Consider the following 24,905-nt stretch of genomic DNA (forward strand, 5'->3'; position numbering starts at 1 on the left):
GTACTTAAGCATTTGCTCAGCATTCAAGCAGGCAAATCAGTTTCTCTAAAAACCCCCAATCCACTGACCCATAGCTCTGCTCCCTTTTTTTAGCAAAACGATCAAAAATTGTATACAATCGTTATTTCCGTTTCCTCTTTCTTTTCTCTCTTAAGTCCATCCCTGCCAAGCTTTCATCCTCACCAAGCCACCAGCACAGCACATAGCGAAGTCATCAGTGACTGCCACCTGGACCAAAGGAATGGGTTGTCTTCAGTCTCTGCCACATTCGTCCAATCAGAACATTTCACATAGTCAGCTGCTCTCTTCTTAAAATCCTTAACTTAGCTTTCATGCAGCACTGTTTTCTCCTTTTCTGCTTCCCTCCTGGCCCCTTCTCCGTTTCCATCCTTGGTTCCTATGGCTCTCCCTCTTCTTCATTTTTTGTTTTTTGTTTTGTTTTTTTAGGGCTGCACCTGAGGTATATAGAAGTTCGCAGGCTAGGGGTCGAATCGTAGCTGTGGCTAACAGCCTACACCACAGCCACAGCAATGTCAGATCCGACCATTGTCTGTGACCTACACCACAGCTCACAGCAATGCCAGATCCTTAACCCACTCAGCGAGGCCAGGGATTGAACTTGCATGCTCGTGCTCATAGTCGGGTTTGTTACCACTAAGCCACAATAGGAATTCCTCTCCTACTTCTATCAGAAAGTTCCAGTCTGAGTGTTCTAGGACTCATTCCGCTGGTATCAATGACCCTCACTCCCTAGATGATCTCCTTCAGTGACATGACCTTAAACACCAGCTGTCCTATGATAACCCCCCAGGTTATATCTTCCATGTGGGCCTCTCTTCTGAACACCAGATTGATTCATCAACTGCTTGTTTGCCATCTGCGTTTGAGTGTCTTTTTAGACATCTCACACTTCACATATTTATAATGAAACTCTTGAGTCTCCCACAGTCTTTTTAACATAGATTCACACCCAGACTCTGTGACTCTGGAACCTTGACTTCTTCTCATTACTCTAAGCCAAGGCTGGGTTAATGCCTGCCTTGTGTGTTCCAATCACACACTGTGTTTACTCTGATCCCGGCACGTGTATCATGGAATTATTGTGTACTTGCTTGTCTCCCCGAGACTCCAGATTCCTCAAAGGCAGGAGTTATGCTTTATTCATGACTGTGTTGCCCAGTGCACAGTACTGTGTTTGATACGGTAAACACTTTTGATTAAGTGAGTGGCTATTATAGTTAACGAGTGCCATAGATGTCTAGAAAGGAAATGGGTTAATACTGGCTGCGGTCACTATAGAGGGGCTTTGTGGAGGGACTAATGTTTTAGAGGAATCTTATGTATTGATAAGATTTAGATAAGCAGAGAAAAGAGAGGAAGGCATTTCCATCACAGGGAAAGAAATAACAGAGGAAGAGGTAATAGTCATCATGATGTGTGTAGCGGGGTGAGGTGCTGAGACATCACACCAACAGGATGGAGAAGGCAGTGTGGTGAAAATTTCAGGGGTAGCAATGGAGGGTGCATCTTATCAAATTCTTTAAGCGCCCAAAGATAGTTTAGTAGAAATATTTACTGAAATGTGACATGGCATTCTGTCCCTTAGCGTACTTCATTCTTATTTATGTTGCTATAAAATTAATGAGATGTTAAGGATTTCGTAGCATACTAGTAAACACAGTAACATGAAAACAAATGACACAGAAGTCTGCTTTAAAGATACCCGCCCACTCAAATGCTTTATTCCACATCTTCAGGAGATCTTTTCATGGTGGTATTTTGATTCATGCCCTAATTTACACTCTGGCATTATTAAGCAGGGATTTAAAGAGAGATCAGTTAAAAACGAACCCATGAGAAAATGTAATTGGTAAACACAGAAGCCAGTCCAAAAATGCTTATGTCAAAGCACAGGTAGTTTTCTGTGTGTTTGTGTGTGTCCTTGCATATATCTGCCTGTGTTTGTTGGTTACCTTGTTTCTCCAGCTCAAACATCAATGAAGAAAGTTTAACTATGTAACTGACATTTTATCCCAAGGACTCACTGTAAAAGTTTGAGATGGCTGAACTGATGGTTCCAAATAGTCCTTTTTTAGTCAGTAGATCCAATGGTGGAATTTTAAGGTGGGGTATGAAAATACGTTTTTTTCTGATTTAATAGCCAAGAGACTTTTGTAGGTATGTGAGTCTTAACTAGTAAGCTGATGAGCTCGCTCAGCTTTTGTGTTTTGTAGCTGTTGGTACATTTTGAATTTCGGAGTTATACATAGAGGTACAGAAACCTGAGAGACCATAGTGATAAAATAATGCTGGAAGATAAACTGTTGAACTAAAAAGTGAAGTTTCAGCAAGGGAAATAGTTATCCTCAGCCAAACCAAAAAAGTCCCCCTTCTACATCACAACCAAGTGGTTATGTGAAATTGTACAGTAGGGGAAAGCTCTGGAAAGTCCCTTATCAGAATTTATGTTATCAATGAATTATTATCAATTATAGAAACACAAAAATGTTTGATTCAAAAGATAATTTTTTCTGTTTATCTATCTATCTATCTATCTATCTATCTATCTATCTATCTATCTTTTTGTAAGATATATGAGATCTGCAAATTATTTGCAAGTTTGGTTTACTTTTTTTGTTTATAGGTAACTTTTTGCAAAGGGCTACACAGTAAATATTTTAGGCTTTTCCAGTTATATATAGTCTCTGTTGCAAGCATTTAACTTGTTATTCTGGTGCAAAACCAGCCATAGACAACACCTAAAGAAATGAACATCGCTGTGTTAAAATGAAACTTCATTTTAGAAAACAGGTGACAGGTCAGGTTTGACCCACAAGTGTAGTTTTCTAAACCCTACTTTAGATAATTTTTAGAATCTTCGCAGTCACAAATTTCCCACATTTGAAAAATATTTTTGGGTCAGAATCAAGAGGTCATTTATCTGTATTTTTCATGTTTGTATTTATAACATTTAATTCACTTTGTATGTGTGAGTGTAACACACTCACACACACAAACACACAACAGAGAGACATGTGTTTAAGATAAGTTTCTGCCTGGATAAAAGCAGACTCTCTGGAGGACCTTTCTTTCCATTGCTGTGATTCTGTGATTTCAGTCTGCTGTGAACGGTGGAAGCCTGATCCTAAAAGGCTGACGAACTAGCTGACGGGGCAGCATATGTTCACTTCTTAGTCTGAGAATATGAATGAGTCAAGTGTGAAACAGGAGTGTGAATGAATCAAGTAGGACAGAAGCAGAAGCAGGGGACATGAAGGGAGATGTCCTTGGAATGACACAGATCTATGGGGTTGAGGGTGGAGGGCAAATGAAAGAAACTTGGCTGGTACACAGCTGGGGAAGCCAGAAGTGTTATGTATTCAAGCTGAGGTCAGAGCAGCAGCTCTCACACTGTAATGCGCATCAGACTCCTGGACCCCCAGTCCCCAGAGACTTTGATTGAATAGGTCCTGGGGTGGAGCCACAAATTGCTTCTTACCATACATCCTGGGTATGTTTATTCTTGTCTGCAGGCCACAGCTTCAAAAAAAAAAAAAAAAAAAAAAACTGGTCCACTTGTTTGCCCTCATCAACTTCCTTCCCTAATAGTCCCAAAGCCTGGTTCCTGACCCAGATTCAGCCGCTTTAGGTTTGCTCTGTTTCCCTCTCCTTTTGAACTTCCCACTCTCCTACTATCAAACTAATTTGATTGTCACCTAATTTTCATTTGTGTGAAATTAAAGGCATTAATCTGGGCAGTTTAGGAACATGAAGACTCTTTTAAAACACAGCTCCCATCAAAACAAGCCCATATGAACCATACCTCTCTCCACCAAGGATGCCTATCTTTGTTTGACCCCTACGACAGTATGAGAATCCTGAGCCATTTTCTGCTTTATATATAAAGTTCCTAAAAGCCAAACAAGAAGGGAAGGCCAGGATGGCTGGGACTCAAAGTGGGAGAGGGCCAGAGATGAGGCTAATGAGGTTGACAGGGTCAGGCCAGAGGGCATGTAGACCTTGCTCAGGGGGTTGGCCTTTATCCCTGGACAAACGAGAAGCCATCACTATCTCCATGCAAATACCACTTCCTCTCTAGCTGATGTAATACCTGGGAATGGTACGAGGAGAGTGAGAATGATGGGAGAATCTTGGATAACTGCCAGTGGGTGTGTAAATAATGGTGCATTTCCCAAGACTGGAGATAGAGAAGGCTTGGAGGTCCCATGAGGAGAGAAGCAGCGTGGTTCTAGACCTCTGGTGTTTGAGGAATTTATGGGACATTGGGGCAGAGGTGTACAGCATGCAGTTGATTTTATGTACCTCAGGAAAGAGCACTGGGCTCAGAATATTGGTGGTCAGAGACATGAGGATATAGATGCTGTTTGAAGTGGTGGGTATAGATGAGATCTCCCAGGGAAAGCAATTAATCAAAAAGATCAAGAATGGAATGCTTTAAAGGACAGGAGGAGGGAGAGTTCCCTAGTGGCTCAGAGGGCTAAGGATCTGGCATTGTCACTGCAGTGGCTCAGGTCACTGCAGGGCCCAATCCCTGGCTGGGAACTAGTGCATGCAGCAAGGAAAGGGAAGGAGGAGGAAGAAGAACCTATAGGTCAAGGGAGTGGGACATGAAAGCAATATAGGAGAGAGACTCACAAAGGAGCGTGGGACCAGTGGCCCCAAAGAACTCAGTACCCAAGGTGCAGCCACAAACCCAACCCCTGGATTTGGCACTTAGCAGATTCATCTCACTACAAGCATCCCATACTGAGCGGTGAGGGTCCAGACAGAGAGCAGTGAGCTGAGGAGCCCATGGCAACACTGCCTGAAAGGTAGATTCACTCCAGATGCTCATTAGAGTCAGAGAAGCAGAGATTCAAAGCAGCTTAGCCAGTGCATCCTCTCTGATCCCTGTCTTAACTGGAATGAAAGTGAAACATCAGTTCTAAATCTTGGAGAGGAGGGAGGGTGAAATAGACACCAGTGGCTTTACAAGTCAGATTGTCTCGCTGTCACTGAGCAACTTGATACCCTCAATATACTGCAGTTGCTCTTCAGAAGAAGTGAGCTGTGTGTGTGTGTGTGTGTGTGTGTGTGTGTTTTGTTCAAAATGTCCATCCTCCAAGGTTTCCTAAGGCTCCTCATATACGTTTGCTCTGCTCTTAACACAGTGGCACTACCTAAAAGCACTGCCAGTAAAGGGCTGATAGGAAATACAGGTTCCATTTTGCAGAAGCAGGTCTTGATCTGCCAGACAAGGGATTTGTTTCAGCTCATACCCACCCCTCACAGTGCTCTGTGGCTCCCATGTGGGAAGGCACACTATGGGATCCCAGCGACGGTGCTAATTAAATGTCAGAGCTGCAGGGCGGCCTTAACACTCAAGCTGCTGAAACAGGCAGGAGAGGCTCATTATGGTTGGGTAGGACTCGAGTTCAGACAGCCGCTGTGTTCTGATCCTAAACGGATGCTGCAAGAGGGCCCACAAATGAGCTCCAAAAGGAATAAACAAACATTCGTCTATAGCATTTTAACAAAAAACACTTTCTTTGGGCAAGTTTTCCTTGACATTGTTAGCCTCCATCACCCCCTGTTTTATTGACTGTATCATTGATTCTAGAAGTACCTTTTATTTAACTTGTTTTTAAAGTTGATCACTCCCACATGTTTAACATTGACACAAAGGGAGATGTTTTCCAAAGTAATAAATTAAACATACATATCAGGAAAAGATCAGTGGTGAGGCTGCAGGTGGTGACAGGTAGCCAAGCCATTCCCAGCTGCTTCTGAGGACCCTGACATTCTGCTTTCTTAGGCATTGCAGTCTTATTTTTTTGGCTTTGCTGATGGCATGCTGAAGTTCCCAGGGCCAGGGATTGAACATGCACCACAGCAGTAATCAGAGCTACACCAGTGACAGTGCTGGATCCTTAACCTGCTGAGCCACAAAGGAACTCCTTGTGTATTGCAGTCTGAGTTTATGGTGGCACAGGGAAACAGTCTTAAAAACAGGATCAGTCTCTGCCCAGAATTATGCTGAACTCCCTTTCTCCGTGAGTGGCACGGTTCTCTAACCAGTTATCCAGCTAGAAAGCTGGGATTCATCTTGACCCTTCCTCTTCCCCACCTGGACAGTGTGGCCCACCAGCTCGACCCCTCTCAGACCTGCCCCATCTTTTCTTGCTGATTTCCTCCTTCTGCCATCACTTCTTGTCTGGACCACTGTAGCAACCTCCTTTTTCTTTGCCTCCAGTCACATCCCTTTTTAATCCACTTTCCATGGGGAAGTCAAAGAGATTGTTCTGAAATGCCAACTGGTTGTGTCTGTCACCCGACCAAACGTTTCAATCGCTTTCCGTAGAGCAGAGCATGCGCTTAGGAATATGGTTTGGGAGAATTTTGATGATCTGCCTGATTACTTTTTAAAAATTTTGCTCAGCTATCAAGTACTTACTTTGTGTTAGGTACTATGCCTCATGTAATCACTACAAGAACCCTCTGAGATAAATATGAATAAAGTACGGTTCTTGGACGGGATTCGAACCCATGTCTGTCCAGAGCCTGTAATACTAACCACTGTGCAATCCTACTGTCTAGCCCTCTCTGTCAGCATTCCTCCTCTTGCACTATGTATTCCAGAATCTTCTCACATCCTTCACTACCACCCACTCCAAACCACCACCATTTCTCACCTTGGTTAATTTCAAAAGGCACTGGATTCTCTTCCCTGCATCCATTCACCCCTGCAGTCCTTAATGTATTCTATAACGCAGTAGCGGCACTGAACCCTTAAAAATGCAATGCAGATTACATCACCTCTCTGCTCACAACCTTCTAATACTTTCAGGTTCTGAACAGAAGTCAAATCTTGGCATTGGCCTCAAAAGCTTCTCAGTGTGACCTGACCCCTATGCCCCCTCTACCTGTCTCTCTGGCCACCCTCCTCCTCATCCACTCAAGCCACACTGGTCTCATGGGTGTGCTTTGGAGCCAGCAAACATAACCCGGCTTTGTGTCATTGAATTTACTGTTTCTTCTGCCTTTTAATTTTCTGTTACAATGTTCTGATCATTTCATACAAAACGGCAACCTCGAGTCCCCTGGCGGGCTACTAGGTTAAGGATCTGATGTTGTCACTGCAGCAGCTGGGGTCATTGCTGTGATGCGGGTTCAATCCCTGGCTTGGGAACTTCTGCATGCCATGGGTACAGCCCCCCAAAAAATTTTTTTAATGGTCATCTGCTATCCCCCCAGTACTCATTACTCCCATCTTCTGCTGTGTTTTCTTCTTAGCATTTCCCCCTTTTGATAGACAATTCATCTGTGTATGTTTCACCCATGACCAGAAAGTCCACTTCATAAAGGCAAGAGCTCTGTTTTGTTTGCTGTTATACTCACTGGGCACACACCATAGTTTCATGAAGTATTTTGGAATGAACATACAAGGCTCCCACTAGTCATAGTATTTAGCTCACGACTGCTTAAATTATAATTTTTGTTGTTGTTTGGGATTGGGATAAGTGGGTCTTCATTTTATGTACATAAAATGTTTTCGTGGATCTAACAATATTATTGCATTTGCCGGTAATTCATGACCTTCTCATATAACATTAAAGAAGATTATAATATCGGCAGTAGCTTTGTCTGTAGTGTCTATACATTTGTGTTCAATGCCTGTATCCTTAAATGTCTTGCCTGGCAGTTAGCTATGTCTTTTTTTAAGAAAGGAGAACAAGTCCTTCTAAATGAGTTTGTCTCTAAATTTTCCTTCCTCCTTTCTCTCTCTTCTTTGCATATGCCCTCTCCTTTGTCTTTTCCTTTGGAACCCAGGTAATTTAACTTCTGAAAGACTAAGTAACATTTCAAAGGTGTTGGATGTCACAGAATGAACAAGTAACAAACTAGTCTGTTTGAAATTCTTTGTCTCTTTTCAGTTTGATGCAGCTGATCTGAAATCCTCACTTAGAGTTGAAATTCACCTTGCCACCTCATTTCCTCCTTTATTAGGTTTGCCTTTGAAAGGCAGAAGTTCACTTGAGCAATAATTCTCTCCCTTTTGAGAACCACTCTGTCTAACAAAAGCTGACCTTTTTTTTAAGCAGCTGTTGATTAGACAGTTAAAGCTAGAGTCAGCGCGGTATTTCTCAGTCTGATGTAACTCAGAAATAGAAAGCTGCAGAAACCTGAAGTTGAAATGCTTTCAAGCAATTGAGCTTAAAGTTCCTGAAAATTATCTGGTAGTGCTTCTTCTTAATTCCCCATATTCCACCCCCCGATTTTACATCTGGCTCATCCACACACTTCAGATTGGATTCTGGAGCACACTGGCGGTGTGAGAGCTGTTGTGGAACTCATCATTATGATTCCAAGCCTTTAATTAGCCCACTTGGAAATGGCTTTGTCAAAAGAAAGCAATTGAGTCATTCTTAGAAGAGGTCTATTATAAAGGAGAGTAGAATAGTAATGCTGTGCTCCTCACTAAGCCCGGTTGGCTGAGGAATGTCTGGGGCATTAGAAGCACAGATCCACCAGTGATTCTCTCTGATAATGGTATTGTAGGTATTATTGTTACTGCCCAGCCACATAAATTAGACATAAAAAGGTCAAGTGATTTGCATGTGTTCCATCAAAGGTCAGGGGTGGAACCAGAAATAAGTCTCTCCGCATGGAGAATAAGGCCGCTTACTCCAACAATGACTTTGAGAACAAGGATACTCTACATTTTCCCAGCCAATCATAAGACCTATTGTAATGAGGCCAAAGGCCTCAAAGGGATGACTTCATCCCTTCATGCTTTCCTTGGAGGGGGGGCAGGAAATCACTGGAAATAGTGAAGGAATTGGAAATCTCCTAAAGAGATAAGCAATGCTATCATTCCTACTTTCTTTGTGTTTTAAGTAAATGACCGCTTTATTCCAGAAATAGGAATTAGGACACCTTGGACATTCACAAAGTATAATTCGATATTTTCTAAATCTCAATCTCTTTCGGAAAATTAAACACATTTACCATTAAAAATTGAACAAATAAAAATACTCTATGAGAGTTCCCATTGTGGCTCAGGGGGTTAAGGACCTGACATAATGTTTGTCCGTGAGGATGCAGGTTCAATCCCTGGCCTCACTCAGTGAGTTAATGATGAGACATTGCCACAAGCTGTGATGTAGGTCGCATATGCGGCTCAGATCCAGTGTTGGTGTGGCTGTGGGACAGGCCAGCAGCTGCAGCTCTGATTCCACCCCTGGCCTAGGAACTTCCATATGTCACAGGGGCTATCCTAAAAACAAAACCAAAGACAAAAATGCCATGCCTGCCATTCACTCACCCATTCACTAAGTATTTATTAAGGGGCTCTTCTGTGCTAGACACTGTTCTAGAAACCAATGTGAACAAAACAAAATTCTGGTCTTATATTCTAAGTGAGGGAGATACACTAACATCAAATAAATGCAATTCACACTCACATTTCATTATTTTAATTATTATGGCGAAAGATCCTTCTCTTCTGCTGCTGTTTCACAAACCGTAAAAATCACTACAGAGAGGACATAATGGTAAATATCCAGAAAATTTATTTCTAGATGCTTGAAGAAACTACTCAGGTATGATTATTTTCTTCTCTCTTGGTCTAAAGAAATGCTTTACTTCCTTTATGAGAATAGTAAGAACCAGAAACCAGAAATTTCAGCCTTGTCTTTATTTACATTGGAAAGACATAGTCTGAAGAAATGTCTTTCATCAATTCTACAAAAAACTCCAAGTGTACATCATTTTGGCATTTCCTAGAGATCAGTTACTGCCTTCTTTTTCTTTTTAATAATGTAATAATTTTGAAATCCCATTAAATGTAGAACTAATTTCTCTCCTTGCTTCTTACCCTGAAATATTTTGTGTTGAATAGGACACTGCCAATAGTGACTAATACAGAATATTATTGTGAAATACTGATTTCAGAGAAAATTACCTACTTACATACAGTTTATTTTTCTGTAATTTTAGTTATTCAGAAAATATTGATGTATATTCTTACACCGATATCAGAAGCAGTTCAGCACCATACTTTGTTAAATTTTTCTGAGGGGGAGGGAGTGGGGTGGATTGAGAGCTTGGGGTTAATAGATGCAAACTATTGTTTTTGGAATGGATTAGCAATGAGATCCTGCTATGTAGCAGTGGGAACTATGTCTGGTCACTTATGATGGAGCATGATAATGGGAGAAAAAAGACTGTATACATGTATGTGTAACTGGGTCACCATGCTGTACAGGAGAAAAAAAAAATTCATTGGGTAAATAACAATAAAAACATTTTTAAAAATGTTAAATGACATGCATTTTTTCCCTTAAAATGATAAATTCTCAATAAAAACTGATCTACTTTGCTTCTACAGTTTTGAGGTAGAAGAAAGGATGACCTGTTTTAGTTGAACAAATGGAACTAAAGAATAAATATGATGAACAATTTTAGGGAAAAGCTTGTTTTTGAAGGTAATTTTATTCATCTACTCATGAACATAAACTTATAAACTAATTTATGAACTAATGTATGTATTAGATATTGTAATTACAGAAACCTTCTAATGAGCTTTTTTCTTTTACCTTAATGGGGTTTTAGTACAGGAATCTTTTTTTATTTTTTTTAATAGGGCCGCACCCGTGGCATATGGAGGTTCTCAGGCTAGGGGTCAAATCAGAGCTACAGCTGCCTGCCTACACCACAGACATGGCAACATGGGATCTGAGCCACGTCTGCAACCTACACCACAGCTCGTGGCAACGCCAGATCTTTAACCCAATGAGCAAGGCCAGGGATTGAACCTGCAACCTCATGCATCCTCGTTGGGTTCATTAACCGCTAAGCCATGAAGGGAACTCCCAGAAATCTTTTTAAAAGAGCAAAGTAAGCTCCGAAATTGGAAGCTATGAGTGATAAGTGACCAGTTTTTTAATTAACTTAAATTGAATACTTTTTATATATCTGATGTCTGATCCCAATTTTAATTATGCAGTAAACTTCTGTTGTTAAAAGTACTTAAATGCTTACATTTTTCTTATAGGCTTTTAAAGGGAAAAAAGTCCTTTTTAAAACAGTTACTTCTTTTATTTTTAGTATTAGATTACAAAAAGGTGGATTTTTCTGTCCAGAGAATAACATGGAGTTCCCTGGTGGCTCAGCAGATGCAGGATCGAGCCTTGTCACTGTTGTGGCTCTGGTTACTGCTGTGGCGTGGGTTCAGTCCCTGGCCTGGGAACTTCCACATGCTATAGGCGCAGCCAAAAAAAAAGATGAAATGTATTAAGGAGAGGGCTTTTCACTGTTAGCAGGATTGAAATCACCTAGAGGTCCGGTTAAGAGGTGACTGCCCAACCCTCACCCCCTCCCCCATCTCCTGGGGAATTTCTGACTCTGAAAGTTAGGTGGCCCTAAGAATTTGCATTTCTAACAAGTTCTCAGGTGATGCTGATGCTACTGGCCCAGGACCACGTTTTAAGAGCCTTTATATTAGGATGAATATCAGCAGTCAGTAGAAAAGCTAGATTCTTCATCATAACAATTCGTTATGCTTTACATCAAAACCTTAGTACAAAGAAAACATTGTTTCTGGCCTTCCCCCCACCTTTGCCCTGCTTCAAGGGTTAAACGATCAAAAATTTATTTATATAATCACTAAAGATCTTGTATCGATTTTACTGTGATTTCAGACAGACCCTGCTGATTTTCTAATGAATGGGAGTCTAGACCATCTGGAAATGAGGAGTTTAAAAAAAAATTGGCAAATTTCTTGTCATTTTTCAAGTATTTTTATCTTAGTTTGGCCACCATTGTACAATGGAAATAATAAAATGATCACTAAGAACGATAAAGATTTTTTTTCAGATATGAGTAAGTAAAAGCTATGTTTTTTGAACTCCTTGGATAACGATGCTCTAAAGTAGGGTAATACTGACTTTCCAGGGTCTCTCCTTCAGTTCTGCAGCAGGAGCAGAGAGACTAGTCCTTCCTTCCCTGTGGTTGTGTGTGTGTGGCAGGGATAAGGGAAAACAATCTTGCAATCTCATGCTTTCCTTTGGGTCTGGGGTCCTGTGGGCTGGTGGTCCTGGAATCCTCCACAGCTGCCTGGCAAGGTGCTCAGATGTCTGCTCCACCTCTTTCCAAGGGCACCAAACCGTATTTCTCAGGAGGAAACTCTCCCTCTATTCTCTCTCCTGTCTGTGGCCAGCTTTCCGCTTGGTCACACTTTCTTTTTAAAAAATATTTATTTGTTTGTATTGAAGTATACTAGATGTACAATGTTATGTTAGTTTGAGGTGTACTGCAAAGTGATTTAATTATACACACATTTTTTTTGTTTCTTTTCCCTTATAGATTATTGTGAACTATTGAGTAGAATTCCCTGTGCTATATACAGTAGGTTCTTGTTGGTTACCTATTTTATATATAGTAGCGTGTATAGGTTAATCCCTAAGTCCTAATTTATTCCTCCCTGCCCTTTCCCTTTGGTAACTATAAGGTTGTTTTCTATATCTTGTATATTATATCTTGTATATAAGTTCATTTGTATGATTTGGGGGGAGGCTTTCTCTGTAGATTCTCAAGAGCTTGATTGGAAATGCACTAAAATGAATATTGCCTTTTTTCTCTCTCATTCTGGTTACAATCCAAATTCTCCTCCAGATCATATGGACAACGGTGTTTGACTGAGGAACAGGGAAGTTTGAGAAAGAGAAAAAAGAACAAGAATTAACTTGAAAAGTTAAGAAAAAGTTTAAAAAAGACAGATTTGTTACTTTTCCCAAATAATCCATTCCATGGCACTGTTTGGTGGCGAATCACTACTTTCCTCTGCTTCCCAAAGCCCATCTGTGATACACGCCCCACTTCCTCTCCTCCTCACCTGACCCCTCCCCCAACTCTCTAATTTTGTCACCTCCCTCCTTTGGGAAAAGCCACCATTTCCTCCTTGGGCAAGGTCCCCTTCACTCCTTAACCTCAGACATGAGCTGAGTATTAATGAGGGTTTTCTGCAGCCTGAGGTGGGAAGTGCTCCTGTCTACCCCGAGGGCCTGAAGCTGATTCTCTAAAGTTTGTCTTAGTGCAAACACCTCCTGTTAAGGTAACTGTTTTCTGAGACCACACCACATGACTGAACTGCCTCATGTGAGAAAACCTTTTCTTCTCCTTCTCCTCCTTCTTTTTTAAAGTTTTATTGAAGTATAGTGGACTTACAATGTTGTGGTCATTTCTGCTGTACGACCAGGTGGTTCAGTTATGCATATACACACATCCATTCTTTTTCAGCTTCTTTTCCCATGAAGATAATCACAGAACACTGGGCGGAGTTCCCTGTGCTTTACAGCAGGTCCCCATTGGCCAATTATTCCATGTACCACAGTGTGCACATGCCAATCCCTATCTCCCAGTCCATCCCTGACTCTACTCCTAATAGAATAATCCTGACCTCCATATGCTAGAAGGAAAGTTCTTTCCTCTTTGGTCTTATTTATTTATATAGCTTTTTAGAGCTGTGGCATATGGAGGTTCCCGGGCTAGGGGTCCAATCGGAGCTACAGCTGCCCACGCCACAGCCACAGCAACTCGGGATCCAAGCCACATCTACGACCTATGCCACAGCTCACAGCAATGCCAGGTCCTAACCCACTGAACAAGGCCAGGGATCAAACCTACACCCTCACGGATACTAGTTGGGTTCGTTACCACTGCACCACAATGGGAATTCTGTTCTGTTTTCTTTATAAAGGATGTCATAGTCCTGAGAGCAGCTCTGGACAGATGGCACCTTTCTGACATGGATTCTCTCTAACCCCCCATTCGTTTTCTAACAGAAGGAAAAAGAAGAGGTAAGGATTTCAGTTTGTCTTGCTACAGCAAAGAGAAAATTCCTTTATGGCTTGTATTTGCATTAGCTTTTGCTATAGATTGAATGTTTGAATCCCCTCCCCAGATTCATATGTTGAGTCCTAATACCTAATGTGATCGTGTTGGGGGCGGGGGGGGGGGGGGCTTTGGGAGGTGATTAGGTCCTGATGGTGGGAGCCCCAGGGAGATCCCTTGCCCTTTCCACCAAAGAGGTTATAATGAAAAGACACCCAACTGTGAGGAAGTGAGGTCTCCTTAGATGTGGAAACTGCCAGTGCCTTGATTTTGAACTTCCCAGCCTCCAGAAATGTGAGAAATAAGTTTCTGGTTATAAGCCAGTCTATGGTATTTTTTGTTACAGCAGCCTGAACGGACTAAGACAGCTTCCCCAGGCTGCTATGACAAATTACCACAAACCTGAAAGCTGAAAACAGCAGGCTTTCATGCTCTCAGAGTTCTGGGGGCTGGAAGTCTTAAATCAAAGAGTTGGCAGGGCCAGGATCTCTCTGAAGGTTCTAGGGTAGGATCCCTCCATGCCTCGTCTTAGTTTCTCGTGGCAGTCCTTGGTTTTCCTTGGCTTGTATCACTCCTGTCTCTCCTGTCCTCAGATGGCATTCTCCCTCTGTGTGTGTGTGTTGTGGGGGGGTGTCCAGATTTCCCTCTTATAAGGACACCTGCCGTTGAGTGGGACCCACTGTATCCAATATGACCTCATCTTAATTTCATTATACCTGCGAAGACCCTAGAATTGTGAATGTATCTTTTTGGTGGACACAGTTCAACCCACAGCTGTGTTCTCTATGCAGACTCCTCACATGGCTGTTTAATGTGGCTCCATATTCTAGTCCTGTCTTCTGCTACCCATCCTCCCTGACTTGGTGCATGCAGATTACTCTCTACATAGACAGCTTCCTCATGCCATCCTCTCCTTCCCCTTTCTACCTGTGGACATTGTATCTATTCTTTAAAACCTTTATCAAATGTATCTCTTACGTGATTCCTTTCCTAGTATCACCAATCAGATGGGATTGCTTCTACTTCTGCCCTTATTTTCCCTCTTTTAATTTTAATTCCTCCAGCTAGAAAGTAGGTTGCCTAAAAGAAGGAAATGTCTTACTTGTCTCTAATCCTACAGTATTTCTGTGCTTTGCACAAGAACAGAATCACCAAATTGTGGAGAAATAGACATTTTGAAAATACAGGACTTGTGTATTTTAAGCATGTTAGAATAGGCAAAACCTTAGTGTGTACCCTCTTCTGCTGATTTTCCTCTGCTTCAAACAAGAAGAATGTTCGATATAAAAGCAGTATACCAAACCTAAGCAGATAAGGCAATTATGCTGACTTCAGACTCTAGCTCACTTTGTGGTCTTTGGAAAGCTAGTAGCTATGTCAGTTTTACCAATTAATAAAAGTGGAGCTCACATGAAAAAGTTCACAGATGAGAAGTGCCAAAGAATAATTATTGTTGAATAACATTCAAGTGCAATTGTTTGGTTTTTTTTTTCTTGGATCCAAACTGAAATGAACACTGCAGTCCTGATGAAAAGAAGACAGAAATGGTTTAATAAGGGATGCTGCTAAAAATGAAAAGCCCAAGTCTGTCATCTTTATACCTCAATCTTGGGTTTTAAAAACTGCCCAGTGTTAGCCAAAGACCCTGCTGTTATATGTGTTTATGTATAAGGTTTATACTTACAAGCATGTATATATACATATACGTATTTTTGTTTTTTGCCAGTGTTCTATATGTATTTAACTAAATTTCACATATGTCATAATTAACAATAAGGCACATTCTTTTCATTTTTCTTTTCAACAGGCAATAAAAGAATCTCTAGCCCTTCCTGGCAGTCTTTTGCTATGGGAGATGTCTTGATTCTTTTATAAGGCTAACCCGTCACCAAAGCTTTAGAGCCCTTCCTCACTAAAATATATGTGTACATAATATTTATATGTATATTATGTATATATTTAATATATATAATAATAATATATATTATGCCTATGAATTACCTTGCACTTTGTACATATATAATATACATTTATCTGCCCACAAATTACCTTGCATTTTGTTTTAAAACTTTACTGTTATGATAGATGAGAAATTACCTCCAGGCTAGTTTCTCTGTAATAATGGACTAATAAGAATTCTTTATTGGTAAAATAATTTTGGCATCGCTTACTAGGCAGGTATGAGAAATGTAATCCCATATCCACATCACATTATAAGACAATTGCTACTATTTTGCCTTACTAAGATTGTTGTGGGTTACAAGTATTTCTAGAGCCCAGAGATTTCCCACCTATGACATCATCCCTTTTAGCATTCAGTGCTGTTGCCCATGCTCAGGCTTTCACTGTTACGAATATTGATTGTTGGTTGGTTTCCCAGACTGTGTTATGCCATGACATCTGATCAGCTGAATACTATAGTGAGAGTCCTGTCAAGTAAAGTTGGATATCGTGATATGGCTTTCCTTGATTATCTTAATTAACTGTTTTCTGGTTTTTCATTAGGACCTAAATTAGATTTCTCACTGTGATGGCTCTTGACAGATGTGCTATACTTGTCCAGAAACTTAGCAAGTGTTTTCACCTTTGGTTTCCAAGGCACATACTACTAAATGATGCCGTTGTATCCTTGGATGCTGGGGTTGTTGTCCTTTCTTTATGTCATCTGAAAAGGTACATGGCAGGTACAGCAAACAAAGTGTGGCTGGAGTGAAGAGCCTGTTGTTTCTGGTGGGCAGTGTGACCATTCTACATTGATGTTTTTAATAGAATTGCATAAATAGGGAACTAAATATTTCTTTAAAAATCCATTGGGCATATGTTAATTGGTCTCTGAGAATTTGTACTGTGCTTTTAGCAAGCTGTAAATTTGGACCAAAAGAACTCTATATTGATATCAGTCATTTTCACACATTTCAGAATCCCTGAGATACTCTTTACTTCTTTGGTATTTTGTCCATTTAATAGGAATGCTATCCTTGCTTCATAAAGAGCTCAATTCAACACTTATTGAATGTCTAGTCTTTTCCTTTCCAAATAGCTTGTGATCTAGCAAAGGACATATAAGTATATAAATAACTATGATACAAAAAATTAAAATATTTTATTTCTGCAAACACTGGAAATTCTGTTGTCCTCTGATCAGATTTCTTTAGCCTTTCTCTCTTCATCAAGGAGAAAACAGAGGGATACTTTACTGAGATTTATGAGGGCTTGCTCACTTAAATGTATAGCGAATGTCAATACCTAACCCTTTCTTTGATTGATTCAACCAATATTTGCTTTTGTCTGTGGATGTTCTAAATTCTGTTTTGGGCTCTGAGAATGTAGAGGTGAGTAAGACCAGGCACTTTTCATCAAGGATGTTACAGCCTATTGAAGAAAAATAATAGTTATGAAGATATAATATGAGAAATTATACCAACTAGATATGTACAGGGTACTATCTGAACACAAAACAAGGGAAAAAAAACCAGGCGACTTTAGTCAGGAAAAGCCATCAGTTACTAAGAATCTAAAAAATGATTCAATCACTTCTATTTTGTATTTTTTTAAATATATATTTCAGAATTTCCAAGATATGTATAGAATACTTATATAATCATGAATGAAAATATTGTTTTAAATGTTTGAACATTTGAAGGGAAGCTTAGGCATTTTGTAAAGTGCCTTTTAGCGTACCCCTTATTTGTAATCAAACAAGACAAGTGTAGCATCATTCATTAAGACTAAAGGAAGGAAAAAGGCCCTACTAAAAAAAAAAAGAAAAGAAAAGAAAGTGTCCCCACTATATTTCTTTTAAGCAGGATGAAATGAAAATTATTGGTGCAGATTTGTACTATTAATTATATTACATAAAATAGCATTATTGATTTCTTAAAATGATTTTAGCAGTTTGACACTATAAAGTGACTATAAAGAAGTAAAAGCTTTTTTTTAACAAATGAATTTATTTAGAAAACAGAAATGAACTTATGAATATAGAAAACAAACTTTGTCATAACCCATAATGGAAAAGAATCTGAAAAAGAACATATTTATATTCTGAATCCTTTGTTTTACACTTGAAACTAACACAACATTGTAAATTAACTACACTTGAAGAAAAATATAAAATCTTTTTAATAAATTTATTAAAAAATTATTGAAATTAATGTCTCACCTTGGGAAACTATCCATTATTTATGATTAAAAGGCTCATGTTCAGTTGATTAAACAAATATGTATTGATCATCTACTGTGTATCAGACACTGTTCTAAGCCTTGGAAGTACAGCAGTGAACAAAACAGACGAATGCCCGTGTTTTCTAAGAGCATACACTTAGTTTCTTTAAGGGGAGATAACTAGTAGATCAGTTACAACATACGCTGCGTCAGACCATTAGTATCGCCATGGTATCGCCATGGAGGAAAATAAAGCAGGAAATGTGGCTAAATGTGTTGGGTGAGGTGGGTGAGTAGGTCCTTAAAAGATTATTGAAAAAGAACGAAATACCAGCATTTTTAGCAACATGGATGGACCTAGAAATTATGCTAAGCGAAGTCAGCCATACAATGAGACACCAACATCAGATGCTTTCACTGACATGTGGAATCTGAAAAAAGGACAGACTGAACTTCTTTGCAGAACAGATGCTGACTCATGGACATTGAAAAACTTACAGTCTCTGGAGGAGACAATTTGGGGGGGGGGGATGTGCTTAGGCTGTGGGATGGAAACCCTGTGAAATCAGATTGTTATGATCATTATACAACTACAGATGTGATAAATTCATTTGAATAATAAAAAAGAAAAAGATAAGAAAAGGCAAAAAAAAGAAAAGAAAAGATTATTGATAAGACAGTGTTTGAAAGGAGCCCTGAAGGAGGCAAGGGAGCAAGAGGGCGGGGATCTGGAGGAAGAGAATCCGGGCAAAGGGAACTGCAACTGCAAAAGCCCTGTGACAGGAAGGTGCTTCTCAGATCGAAGGAACAGTCCAGAGCCCAGTGTGGCTGGTGGGAAGGGCAGCAGGACGGGAGTCCAGAAGAGGCTTGGGGCCAGGTTCTGCGGACCATCTTGGCCATGGTGAAGACTGGGCTCTGACTGTAAATGGGACGGCAGCTGCCAGAGGGCATGGGGCAGAAAAGAGGCAGGACCTGATGAAAAGGATAACACAGGGACTCTGGAGACAAGGGTGGAGCTGGGAGACTACAAGTCTATTTGCAGATCTCCAGATACGAGAAGATGGTGACCGGGACAGGGTGGTGGGGGAGGTGTGAGAAGCAGTGAGATGATAAATTGGCTTAGATGACAAACTCTCCTGACACTTGATTTTTACTAATCACTGTTCCCAGCACTCTCAGGAAGCTCATACCAAGCATCAGCCCTTCCTAACAAGCACTTCCTTCTAGCACCAAATTCCACTTTTAAATCCACATTAGAAGCTACAATTTGTCTATCCTATCACCCTTTCATCTTCCCTCCTGGCTTCATTTCCTTCCTTTGTCATGTTGGATTCCATGGTCCCATATATAGTCCTTGTGAAGATTCCTTTTTTTTTTTTTTTTTTCCTCAAGGATAAGTGAAAGTTCCCAGGCCAGGGATTGAACCCGTACTACAGCAGTGATCCAAGCCACTGCAGTGACAACGCCGGATCCTTAACCTGCTGTGCCACAGGAGAACTCCCTTGCATACTCTTAAATTCCACCTTTCTCTTTTTTGTGTGTTGTTGACCTCACCCAGCAAAACCACAGTCTCTGTCTCACCTTACTTTAAGGGATCCGATTAAGGTTCATGATCTTCCATATCAGGCATACACTGATGACTCCTGAATGTATAGCTCCAACCCCGACCTCTGCCCAGAAATTCCTGACAGATGTTATCAACAGTCTGCATACCACTTCCTTTTAGATGATGTGAAAAGCCTCATGTATCCAAAACCAAAGCCCTGATACTCAACGCCTAAATATGCTCCTTCCTGCATTTTTCCATAAGTGACATTTTTAAACTTTCAGTGTTCAGGTCAATAGTCTTGGAATTATCCTTATCTCCTCATACCGGAGATCCAATCTCTAAACAAATCAGGCCAGTTTTACCTTTAAGAGCTGGCCATATCTTAAAACATATGCTAACATGCCTACATGATTATAATAGTTTTACCCTTTGAAACTCATTTAGATTTTTAGAAACACCTACAAGTCACAACAAGTTTTATGACTGTGTTGTGTGGTGAAAATCTGTATAATTCACATTCGAGTCAAAAATAAAATGTAGATATAAAACAGGAAATGGCTTTCTTGAGTGATTTATAAATATCCCTGAAAGCTAGTTCTAAAATAATAATTTCAAATACGAAAAGCAACATCAATGGAATGAATAGTTAACCAAATTATCACTAACAAGGGATCATGTTTATTTAGTTTTATGGGTTCTGAATTATTGTTTAAAAGTTTTCTCCCTTCTTTATACTCACAATTTATATGAACATTTCATGAATAATACAAAATTTTATTATTACTCTTTATTGTTGACTAGACTATTGACTCTGGACCCATACTGCTTGAATTCAATACTGTTTCTATTATTAGCTAGAAAGCTACATTATCACAGACAAGTCCCTTAAATGCTTTGTGTCTCAGTTTCCCTATCTGTAAAATGAGGATGATCAGAGTACACCCCCCAGGATTTCTTACTAGGATCAAAGGAGATCGTGTACTTAAGTATTTAGGATAGTGCCTGACAGAGAGTAAGAGACAGAAACGTTCTGGGAGTAAAAGAATCACATGGCAGAGTTTTTGTTACTAGAAGCTCTCAGGGAACTTGAGGCTTAATAGAAAATCTGAAAGGTTAAAGACCTTATAAAGGTTTGGAGATAGTTCAAGACAACCATAAAAGAGGTAACTGAAGGCAGTGGGTATTCGTCATATACAAAATGAGAGAACTTGCAGACAAATGCCATAGATATGCAAATGAGAGAAAGATTACTTGTATCAGTAGCGATTTAAGATAATTTATGGTGAAATTTTTGTTTTAAATGGTCACTTTCAGTTACAATAAAACAGATCTATACTCATAAAGCATCCGTTTTTACATATGAATATGCAGAAGCACAGGACTTTAGTACAAACTGCTAATTGTAGAGCTTTGAGTAGATGCTGCAAGAAATATCAATACCCATTTATGTGTGTATAGGAAGCTGCCACTTGTATTGATGCCACTACCTACTGAACTATCACAGGGTTCATCAGATTATTTTATATGTCCTTGTAATCCAAATTTATTATAAGGAGTATCAATTTTGTATCTTTTTGCTGCCACAATTATACATTTATTGAAGATACATATTTAATTAACAAATAGTAATTGAATACCTACTCTAGGCATGACACAGTCTTCTCACGCTAAGAATGTATATTGCCAAATAAAAATGTGAGATTGCTCTGGTGATTTCACTGTTTATACCTTTCAAATAGACATGATTTCCAGAATTGGAATTAATTGCCATTAACCCCAGAACCGTGAAGCTTTGCATCCAAGTGGAGAAAGTAATTTCAGAGTTTGTCCCCAGGAAAGGAGAAAAAAAGCCCTAAGGTTTTTTCCCTTCTTTTCCCTTCTAGTTGGCCCGCCACAACAAACTGTTACAGCAGATGCTTAAACCAGGATCTGATCCAGATGATGGAGATGAAGCCTTAAAGCATTATGCCAACCACACTGCGCAGATCGAGGTAACGATCTGTTATTTCTTAAAAGGGACCAACTGTGAAAAGACGTTTACTTTCCTTTCAGACTATTTTCGTAATTGTTTCTTAGCACAATGAAGCAGAATCGAGTGATATAACCTGGAAAAGTTGATAGTAAAACAACTTTTAGGGAGAGATGGGAGAGATCTATAAGAAATGGATGTGTACGTATTTTAAAGTTGCCTGTATTTTTTGACCAGAACTGTATCTACATTCTCTTTTGCAAGGAGAAAGCTGTTTTTGTTTTTGTTTTGTTTGATCCTGAAAGATCAGTCATTGCCAAGCGGTGATATTTTAGAGATAGGATTTTTTAAAAATTGAAGCATCGTTTATTTACAATGTTATATTAGTTTCAGGTGCACATCATGGTGATTCAGTATTTGTATAGATTATACTCCATTTAAAGCTATTGCATGATAATGGCACTAATTCCCTGTGCTATCCAGTATGTTCTTGTCACTTGTTTATTTTTTTAATCGTTGAAATATAGTTGATTTACAATGTTGTGTTAGTTTCAGGTATACAACAAAGTGACTCAGTTTTACATATACATATACTCATTCTTTTTCAGATTCTTTTCCCGTATAGGTTATTATAGACTATTGAGTAAAAAAGGGATTATTATAGATGCTATCGTTCAAGAAATGGTTTCTTTTAAAAACTATGGAAGGCTTATTAAAATAGAGGTCTCTGTATAAGAAAGTATTCAGAAGGGTAGGAGAAACAGAAGGCATTACTAAAATTGTCATATCAGTAGCATGAACTTGGAATGGTTCAACAGTTTCCATTTCACTCTATAGCAATTGAGCCCCACCACCCATCAATGAGACCTTATTTAAGGGCCGGCGGCAGTTCAGGAGGTGTGTGTCTACATGGCCTTAATCATTATGTGTTGTGAGACCCATCTGGCTGTCATTTACTAGCTACGGCATCGTTTTGACACTAGTTGGCAGAGCTAATCAGGCAGAAGTGAGTAGAGCAGTTGACGCCTGTCACTCGTAATTTACATTCACTCATTCATTCACTTTGGCAGATATTTCTTAGTTTTCAGCAGAGTGCATGATGGCATCACTGCCATGAACTCTCAGGATAGATAATCACTCTACCTTATTGTTTACTATTACTAAACCTTTGCAGTAATGAGCATTATCACCTTGGGTCCCAAATGGATTCCTTGCTCACATTGATAAAGACTAATAGCTTCGAGGGGAAGATTTGACCTAGGGCAACCCGTGAGCCAGACCAGCAGCCAAAACATTGCTCACCATATCAGGTGCTTAGGAACCAGGAAGCTGGAAAAATCCAGAAGCCAGAGAAATTGATACAAATAGATCATCAAGCCATGAAGATTCTGAGGAAGGTCCCGGAAGTCAAAGTTCAGAGCTAATGATTAGTATAGAAAATGACACTATTGCATTTGGAATGGATAAGCAATGAGATCCTGCTGCATAGCACTGGGAACCATTTCTAGTCACTTGTGATGGAGGATAATATGAGACAAAGAATGTGTATGTGTGTGTGTATGTGTGTGTGTGTGTGTGTGTGTGTGTGTGTGACTGGGTCACTTTGCTGTACAGTAGAAAATTGACAGAATACTGTAAACCAACTATAATCGGAAAAAAAAATCATTAAAGAATTTTTTTTAATTAAAAAAATATCAGGAATGGTACGCAGAATGGGCAGGTAGAATAACAGGTAAGCCAGAGGTCGTGGTTGGGTTAATACTTGTGTGTAAGAAATGGAGGCTGTTGTTGAAACTGGACTTTTATTGGTTCCCAGCAGTGAGGAGAGGTGTAGCTCTAAATACTTACATTCTGTAAATGTTTACTGAGCCTTTACTTGCTATCAATGACATATACATACAGAAGTGTAATAATTGTATCTAAACAAAAGCCAAGGAAATGTGGAGAAAATAGTGATTAACTGTGCGTGGGGAATATCAGCATCGATTTCACAGCGAAGGTTGCCATGAAGTCTACATTGAAGATTGAATACAAGCTTCTCTCTACTAAAGTTTGGCCATCAGATTTTAGGTAGAATTAAATGAAGGGAAGGTGAAAGCATATAAGAGAGGGCTGGCTCTTTTCAAAAGATTACTCAAGTTGTGTGGAGAAAGGATTGGAAAAGAGAACAGGGCAAGGTATGCAGGAAGATGGGATGAGAAGATAGAAAAGAGGAGTTACCATAGTGGTGCAGTGGAAACGAATCTGACTAGTATCCATGAGGACGCAGGTTCAATCCCAGGCCTCGCTAAGTGGGTCGAGGATCTGGTGTTGCCGTGAGCTATGGTGTAGGTTGCAGATGCAGTTCAGATCTGCTGTGGCTGTGGCTGTGGTGTAGAACAGCAGCTGTAGCTCCAACTCGACCCCTGGCCTGGGAACTTCCATATGCCTCAAGTGAGGCCCTAAAAAGCAAGCAAGCAAGCAAGCAAGCAAGCAAGCAAGCAAGCAAGCAAGCAAGCAAGAAAGAAAGAAAGAAAGAAAGAAAGAAAGAAAGAAAGAAAAGAGTGAGATGGTGGTATTGAAGATGAATAGATTGGAGAAAATAAACACACATATATTTATACATACACACATACATATGCACAGGGCTTGATGCTTGGTATTTGATCACACATGTTAAGGTGAGGGAAATGCTGCCCCCTGGGCTCCTGGGTTGAACAAACAGACAGAAATCAGTGTTATGCAGGAGGATCCTTGCTTTGGCAATTAAAATGTAGGAGAAGATCATGTGTTGATTCTTGGATAAGTTGAATTTGAGGTAACTTTGATGAATGCAAGAAGTTGGCTATACAAGTTCAGGGTTGAAAGGAGTGGTCTGGGCTGATGATCTCAGCTCTTCACGTTGACCATTCCCGATGCTCATTCAAAGACCAGCTCTTATGACCTATTCAGAGAGGACTCCCCTCCTTCCTTTAGCCACTCATTAATTTTATGCTGCTGTGCTGCCATAGCACTATGATCATTCTGTTGGTTTCATATGTCATGTTGGAATAGTGATAGCTTCTTCTGTGTCGCTGGTCCTTTACTTGAGGCAGAGGCTGGTCTTGATCATCTTTTTAATTCCCAAACTGAACACTTGTGATGGAGCATAATGGAGGATAATATGAAAGAAAGAATGTCTGTGCTTGGAACATAACCAAAATAATGAATATTGTTGAAAATAATAGTTTGTCTACATGTTATAGACTCAAAGACCCTGGGAAATAGGAAGGACCTTGTGGGTTATCAGGTCTTCTCACCTATCCAAGGAGGAATTGCTTTATAGTTTAAAGCAGAAAATGGTTTAAATTC

The 24,905-nt window shown here is 39.9% G+C and overlaps 1 protein-coding gene across 1 annotated transcript in view; it reads left to right on the top strand.

Moving 5' to 3' along the window:
* ITPR2 (inositol 1,4,5-trisphosphate receptor type 2) overlaps positions 1–24,905 on the top strand; it is a 520,896-nt gene that overhangs the window by 391,013 nt on the left and 104,978 nt on the right. The window contains exon 46 of the mRNA XM_047787348.1: positions 21,490–21,597. Within this exon, the coding sequence (XP_047643304.1) occupies positions 21,490–21,597 (108 nt within the window). The remainder of the gene's footprint in view (positions 1–21,489; positions 21,598–24,905) is intronic.

Source organism: Phacochoerus africanus, chromosome 7 (assembly GCF_016906955.1).
Source record: "Phacochoerus africanus isolate WHEZ1 chromosome 7, ROS_Pafr_v1, whole genome shotgun sequence".
In the NCBI taxonomy this organism is placed as follows: Eukaryota; Metazoa; Chordata; class Mammalia; order Artiodactyla; family Suidae; genus Phacochoerus; species Phacochoerus africanus.